This window comes from Syngnathus floridae, chromosome 1, assembly GCF_059516105.1.
Source record: "Syngnathus floridae isolate MCC-2025c chromosome 1, RoL_Sflo_1.0, whole genome shotgun sequence".
Classification (NCBI taxonomy): domain Eukaryota; kingdom Metazoa; phylum Chordata; class Actinopteri; order Syngnathiformes; family Syngnathidae; genus Syngnathus; species Syngnathus floridae.
This window is the reverse complement of record NC_142413.1, coordinates 5754366-5762203: the sequence shown is the minus strand read 5'-3', so window position 1 is coordinate 5762203 and position 7838 is coordinate 5754366. Positions and strand designations below refer to the sequence as shown.

Genomic DNA, 7838 nt, shown 5'->3' with positions numbered 1-7838 from the left:
AGTTAAAATTCCTTGCACATTTGTTTTGAAAAGAGCCAAGGTCTGTCTATCCATTTATAGCAATATCAAAATTGTTACAAAGCAGTATACAATCATTTTTTTCAAAATGGTTCCAAAGAGCAATACAAAATGCACCCAAATGGCGTCATGAGGAAGTCTGACTAATACTCGTACCTCGGGCGTAATGAACTAGTGAACAAATTGACCAGATTATAAAATTGCCCTGTCCAAACCAGTAAACGATTAAATGAGTTAACCAGGTGACACACCGATTGTCTTTATTATTTTATTTATTTTTTTTGGTCTAATAAACAAGGTAAAACAACAGACGGTATAATAATGCATGGCAAATTTAACAATAAGTAAATGAAATATAAGAAATCAATGATGAAAATGCACGGTAAATCTAAGAGAATAATAACATGGTAAATTGGACAAAGGATTAATAATGCATGGTAAATCATCAGATGGCATAATAATAATGCATGGTAAATTTAACAATAAGTAAATGAAATATAAGACATCAACGATGAAAATGAACAGTAAATCTAAGAGACTAATAACATGGTAAATTAGACAAAGGAATAATAATGCATGGTAAATCATCAGATGGCATAATCAATGCATGGTAAATTTAACAATAAGTAAATGAAATATAAGAAATCAAAGATGGAAATGAACAGTAAATCTAAGAGAATAATACCATGGTAAATTAGACAAAGGAATAATGCATGGTAAATCAATCTAAGAGAATAATACCATGGTAAATTAGACAAAGGAATAATAATGCATGGTAAATCATCGTATCAAATGTTAAGTCAAGAAGAAGAAGAATTTGAAGAAGTAAACAGAATCATAACGCTTGGTAAATCTAACAAAAAGACGAATCCTTGGTAAATCAATCATAATAATGCATCAATCAGTCAATCAAAATGCATGGTAAATCAGTCCATCCAAATGCATGGTAAATCAAACAGAACGATCATGCAAGGTCAATTGCATTCATATGATTACTCGCCACTTGCATTGGCACCTTTTTTATCCGGCGCATAACGCTCCGTGGGCATCTTACACATGTAGCCGTTGGGTTGCGCGCACGACATCATCTTCCATTTGCCAGACTGAAAGTCCAAGTGAGATTGATTTTAATGCAAAAAAACCTCGTCTCCGGCGAGCGGGTCAATCTTTTCCGCACCCACCTGGCTCGAGGCGACCACGCAAGTCTCCAACCTGTCGGCAAGTTTTTCCGGAGCCCAGTCGGTTAAGGTCACCTTCTGGTGGTCCGACCACTCGAATTTGCCGGGAGACACCGGGGCGTTCAGTCCGATCCACGTGTCGCCGGGGGCTGCAAACAGCAAGAGAGCTCTCATTTGCTTTCCAGATACGGCAGCGATCAAGCAGTTGCGACGCACCTGACGTCAGGAGGTCTTGCAGCCAATCCCGCTCAACCTTGGAGCGAATGGACACCAGCTTGGCATTCAGACGGAAGCAGTTTTGTTGAGCGTCGTACCACGTCTTTCTCTCATCAAAACGTTTGTAGCAAAAGTCCGCAAACTCCTCCCATTCAGGTCCCAAGCATCTCGGCTCTGCGCGCAAGATGGCGTCACGTGATGAAGTAAGTATGCTTTCTATTCTAGACAGCCTACTCACCCTGCTCAACAAAAGTGAAAGACGGCGACTGAACCAAAGCGTCACCATCGCTCCGGACAGTAAAGACACCGCTGCAGACAGTAAAGTGAGAATGAGCCAGGCGTCTTCAAATAGACGCTGCAGTGAGAGCCAACCTCGAGGTGATCCCATTCCTGGCGGAGCTGTTGTAGGCCTTCTGTGGGTCTCTCTTCAGCAAAGTCACAATTCCTCCGATCGCGTTCTCGATGACGCCCGAGTGAATGGCAGCCGCGCAGATGTTTGAATCCTGCACTCAGAAAGCATCTCAAACAAAGAACAAGAACTCTGCTGGCAGGTGGTGAACTAATTAACATACTTGTTCGTAGATGTGTGTTCCGTAGACCTTGTAGGTTCGGGCGCAACCCGACGGGCACCGCACCCTGCGGGAGACCTTGAGTTACAAGGAGGCTTTTCCGCAAGAAAAATTGATGGCGGGTTCGACTCACGTCATTGAACCGTCGAGGCTGAGGCTGGTGGCTGTGTCACTGCATAAGATGTCTGCGGGTCAGAAGGGCAAATCAAAGGCTGTTTCTTGCTGGGTTTTCCACTGCCCTCCAAACGTCGGTACTCACCGCGAGTGGTGTTGTCAGGCGTGCACCCTAAGACGTCAAAGCGAAGGCCCAAAAACTTTGGCAGGAGGCGGACATACTGGGCGAACACGAACCTGGTTAGCATGTGCGTCCCCACAACAGGCTGGAATCAAAACACACGCGCGTTTGCAATGAATGACAACAGCCTGGATGACAAAGTTCGAGTCGGCTACCGCTCGCTCACCTGGTCTGGGTGGTGATACCAAGTCTTTCCGTCAGTACTGAACTCCAACTCAAACTTGCTGGAATAATACGCTTGGTACATACACCTCTGGGTCACAATGCCCGTCACCTTGAAGCGCTGATTGAGGTTCACCTGGATCCAGCTGCCGACTGAGGGCGGAAGGCATTCCATTGCATTGCTCAGGATACCACGGAGACGGAGAGCTGTGGGGTTCTTTTTTTTTTTTTTACATACATAGTTTGGACGGTTCCCAGCAACCGCTGCCCCCCAGACGCGCTTTGTGAGGTTCGCCATTTATCTCAGACGAAGAGGCTGAAAAGGAGGAGTCTGGGATTGTCCCGCCGGCGATGCCCAGACTGTCAAGACACACTGAGGAAAGACAAAAAAGTGGAAGGAACGCTCGTTCATTCACTCTCACGTCTGGCCAGCCGTCCGTCCCTAGCCGACGCGCTTTCTGGGGATCCGTTGGATTCTCTCCTTGTGAAGCCCACCTTTCTCCTCGCAGCTGTAGACGATGTGGTGGTATTTGGAGACACCAGGGCAGGGGTCCGTACCCGTAGGTTGAATGGGGCAACGCTGATGTTTGTCACACAATGCTCTAAAGTGAGAGAGAGCCCCTTTCATCCTGCAGCGATCTGCAAATGACAACACAGCGCCATTTTATGCACATTTCATTCGCATACCGACTTCAATTTGTTGCAGGACAAAGGGAATTTGATTGGTTAATGACTAAAGCGTCTGTCTAAGTCCATGCATATTGGTATTGAATTATAGATTACAAATGAGTTACTGGACTGCGTGTGACACCTCGCGACAGAAACGGCTCCAGGACAGCAAGCTAAAATCAACAATGCCACTGGAGGATTCTTACCCTCTGATTTGTTGCCGCCACTCAGACAGACGTCGCTACGCCCCCGTCCGAGGAAAGCCGACTGTACGCGGATGACGCTTTCATCGGAACATTTAAGGACTCTCCAATCGTCTTGGCAGAAAAGTTCCTCCTTGTAGCCTGAGAGCGAGAGAGCACAACCGTTGACTTCTCTCCGTCTTTTTTTTTTTACAGAGACGTTGAAGGCGACTTACCGTCATGTAGCAGCAGCTGGGGTTTTCCTAGGAGCGGGAACCAGAACGTGTGATGAAGGTCCACCCACTGTGGGGCGTCACATCTCACTTACCTTTTCCTCTTTTCTTGCAGATGTAGCCTTTCATGTTGTCGCACTTGTCACGCTTCCAGTCACTGCTGCTGGTGAGCAAGGAAAGACATTTCCCCTCTTCGGCGTCACCTGGAGGGAGTGAGGGGGGGAGACAAGATCTGAGCACTCATCCCTTCCTCCAAAGTGCAGCTGACAACCGCCTCAGCCCAACCTGCACTCGAGTGGCGGTAAGAGAAGGGGGATCCGTCAGTCCACATGCCGCCGTCACCCTCGATGCCTCCGTTGGCGCCCAACCACAGGGAGGCGTCATCACCCATCAGAACCTTGGCGAGACCTTTGGATCCCAAGGAGAACACGCAAGATTCCAAAACAACTCACACTTGACGGGTGTGGCACAGCCATGACGAAGTGCTAACAATACTGCAACAAAGAGTGAAGCAAACAACAAAAAACAACCAAGCAAAGCTGCCCATATCTCAGCTTGATCACGTTTCGAGCTGGAAAGGAAGGTGAAGTAGTAAAAAAAAAAAAAAGTTTCTTCCTCGAGTCATACGCAAAATCACGGCCAGCCTACCCTTTATGAAGGCCTGCTCATCGGTGTCGGTGATGCTGAGCAGGTCCCCTTCGAGGCGTTTGCAGTGGTCTTGCGCCTTCTGCCAGGTCTTGGTGGGCTGGCTGATCATCTGGTAGCAGAAGTCGTTGGTGGGGTTGTCCAGCCACCAGCCGCATTTGTCAGTCCAGTCTGCGAGCCAGACATAAGACGGCGTAACACAAGACAGTGCAAGACAGACAGCGCCAGTGCTGGACACCTACCAGGTTGGCCCACCAATGGTGGCAGCTGTGGATGCCCTCCGCCGCGCTTGGCTGCAGAAAAAGGGGCTATAAGCAAATGCAGGACCCGTCCAAAAGGAGCGCTCAAGAGCGACGTTAGCACCTGTTTGGCAGACAACTGCCAACTTATCTCGGCATCTGTAGTTCAGGTAGATCCGTTCATTCCAAACGTATGCACAGTCACCACCATAGGAGTAGTCGATGTTGTCGTAGTCCTGCGGACGAGATTTTGGACAGAACTTTAGCGTGTTGCATTTGATCTGGTCGTCTTCCTGCCGCATTTCCTCACTTAATGGCGTACCTTCTCTCAGTCAAGTTTCACTTTGGTTTGTCGGCTTCGTATTATTGTCAGTCAAAGTAGTATGAACATTGCAATGAAATGAAGCATGTTGTGCCCTCTCTGGCGAGCCAAAGGTCTCATGCACAAGGCAACTAACCCTCAAGACCTAAAGACAAACCAGAGCCACCATCCAGGATATTTCCTGGACATCTTAGCTGCCTCCTCACTGTCTCTAAAATCAGAGCGCCAAAAATGTGTCATGGGCTGCCCGATGCCTCAAGACAAAACGGATGCCTGCAAACTGCCTTTTCCAAAGGCCTCCAGCAATTCACTTACCAAAGCTGTTCCGTCACTCCACTTGTAGTCGTTGCCCTTCTTCTTGAGTCTCAACCAAGGTGCACGGTATTTAATGAGACCTTGATGAAAGGAAGGAGAACAAGAGTTTCAGGGCAAGAAGAGCTTCAGCCAAGTGACGACTACGGCGGTTCCTCTTGGTGCTTACCATGCAGGAATTGGGCATCTTGCTTAGAGTGGATGCGAGGCAGGTGGGCTCCCCGGGCGAGACAGAACTCCTCACCATCCTCTTGAGTTTCATCAGTCGGGCCAAAAAGATAGCAATGATCGCCATAAAGGACCTCGCCATCGTCGCAGTCAGAAGCTGAGGCCACAAAGAAAAACATTGAGGAGGAAACCATGACGATATGGTGCAAATAGGCGTGCAGCAACTCACTCTTCACCACAGCAGGACCACTTTTGACGGGACACGTCGGGCAGTCTCCATAGAAAAAGACCCTGTTTGAGCTTTTCTCCTCTCAAAGTCAACCTGATTACAAACATGCAGGCTTACCCAGTGGCCGTTTGCACATGTAGGCGAAGGAGGAAGCGCAGGAGCCAGACCTCCACGTCCCGGAATTGTGATAAACGTTTTGGTTGACATAGGCGCAGGACGCGACGTTGGCGCTGTCGGTAGATTAAAAAAAAAGGAACATTTTCCTATTTTTTCCTTGAGTGGTCCTTCTCAAAATTGGTTCCAGAACATTTACGCCGACCTCTCCGCCTGACAACAGCATGCAAAGTTGTTACGTCTTACCTTTCGAGTTGATTTGGGGCCCAGTTGCGGTGTGTTGTTGTCTGGCCATCGGACCAGGTCAGGTTCTGGCTCCCGCCTTCAAAGCGACACCAGACCTCGTCGCATTTCTGGGGGGAAAAAAAGAATACGGTTCCAGTTGTCGCCGCAGAGTCGACTGCCGCTTCCGTCTCACCTGGTTGGAGAGTCCCAGCCAGAAGCGGTCGTACTTGGCCATGGTCGTCTTCACAAAGTTTTCCTCGGCCGAGGAGGTGATCGAGACCAGGTTGCCGCCCTCAGAGACGCAGTGGTGCCAGGCGCCCAGCCAACCGTTGGGGACTGCCATCTTCCTGTAGCAGCTGGTGCCGTGCCCGCGCCACCCGGGATCACACTGGTTGGCTGAGGGCATAATTTGGAGAACAGGCGGACAGATCAGAGCGCACCGATGGCATGTTTTTACTCGATGCTCTTCATTGGAGGCATGGCAACCAAATGCACGAGGATTCTGTCGGGGGGACAACGCCCGTTGTCCTGCCAAGGATTGATTGGTTTATTGATTCACTTCTTCACAACATCATTGATCATGATTCCATGTACATAGATCATGACATGAGATTGCACACAACTGCCCCAAAGTTCTGCTATTAAGCTTCAGATATACGGTGGGGCAAACAAAGGATGTAGTCAGCCACCAATCGTGCAAGTTAAAAGATGCCTGTAACTTTCATCAGCGCCACCATGAGAGACAAAATGAATCAAACTCAAACTCACAGTGTTAGCGCTTCTTCTTCACCATCAGCGATCCCCACCCACCAGTCACGCACGTGTGGCATATCCATGACCAATGACGTAAGCCCAAATCAGGTCATTGGACATTTCACCACTGGAGGGTGCTAAAGCACAAGGCAACTCAATTGACTGTAACATTGCAACAGTTGGACCCCGCTCCACTCTTTATCTCAGGAAGCCCGTCTCCTTGAATTAAAAGACACAAAGTACAAAGCCAAGCCAGGCCGGGCTGGGCTGGGCTGAGCTGAGCTGAGCTGAGCAGGGGTTTCATGGGGAAGAGGGGCTTTTAAACTGCGGGCTCAGTCAAGTAAACCGAATAAGCACGGGCCTCGAATGGACTCTGAGGGGCAAATGCAATATTCAGATGAACACGCACTGAAAATCAGTCTCTCTCGAAAAGGTCCGGCGGAATTTTGCATCTCAGGCGCCGTAATGTTTTGACAAGAGTAGAAGCAGATGCAGTCATACGAACTCACAGTACAGTACATTTCATCACGTTGTCGACAGCGGTATTGTTTTAGCAATGAACTCTGTTGAACTGACTGTTTTGAATTGACTCAATTGCTTACCTGACGCGCATGTCCAATATAGGCCAAGTATGAGAATAGACCACTCGAGTGTGTCCCACATCTTGGAGAGAGAGGGCGAAAAAAAATCGTCTCACTGAGGGTCGCAGCGATTGCGGTCAGGAGAAAAGAAATGATAAGTCGCCTTACTGACAATAGCCAGTGGATTAAAGTCGGGAGAAAAAATGGACGTTTGCTGTGCCTGCTCCAAGCCAGGGGCAGGCCAAGCCACACGCCAACCGCTCACGTAGCACAAATTGTGGGAGTGGCGAGCGCGTGTGGCGGACGCACTGTACTCTTTGATTCCTTTATTTTTTGTTACTTTGTAAATGTTCTGGTGTATGCGTGAACAACAGCAAGGAGCAGTCAACTCATTTAACAGTAAATCGAAATCATGAAATCCAAGCACGAGAGTGGGAATGAAAGGAGGTGTAATTCAATGTATTCATTTAACAGTAAATCGAAATCATGAAATCCAAGTATCAAAGTGGGAATCAAATGAGGTGTCACTGCATTTGTGTTCAAGTACAGACGAGAATGGAGAAACTTTTCCATTCACGCCTCTCAGAATTTGTGTTGATTTTCAGAGAGCACGAGAAAATAAATACATTTAGTGGAAGTACTTGTGAATGAAAATGAGCGAGGAGACGATGAGCAAATGAATCTGAGAGAAATGAGGGGGAAACGTCTCCAATTGAGCCTTGCGGGCC

General features: G+C 48.2%; 1 protein-coding gene across 1 annotated transcript; it reads right to left on the bottom strand.

The window, feature by feature from the left end:
• Window positions 1-272: 272 nt before the first annotated feature.
• Window positions 273-7343, bottom strand: LOC148403651 (uncharacterized). Its single transcript, XM_088374921.1, has 25 exons — window positions 7132-7343; window positions 5970-6172; window positions 5798-5904; window positions 5555-5667; window positions 5438-5482; window positions 5210-5365; window positions 5044-5123; window positions 4531-4642; window positions 4410-4460; window positions 4171-4338; window positions 3808-3930; window positions 3618-3734; window positions 3526-3552; window positions 3314-3451; window positions 2934-3077; window positions 2677-2811; window positions 2443-2591; window positions 2241-2361; window positions 2115-2166; window positions 1985-2048; window positions 1785-1915; window positions 1651-1721; window positions 1413-1586; window positions 1200-1345; window positions 273-1121 (listed from the first exon to the last, which is right to left on the bottom strand). The coding sequence occupies exons 1-25, from the start codon at window positions 7190-7192 to the stop codon at window positions 1011-1013; spliced, it is 2799 nt and encodes a 932-aa protein (XP_088231047.1). The 5' UTR covers window positions 7193-7343; the 3' UTR covers window positions 273-1010.
• Window positions 7344-7838: the final 495 nt, after the last annotated feature.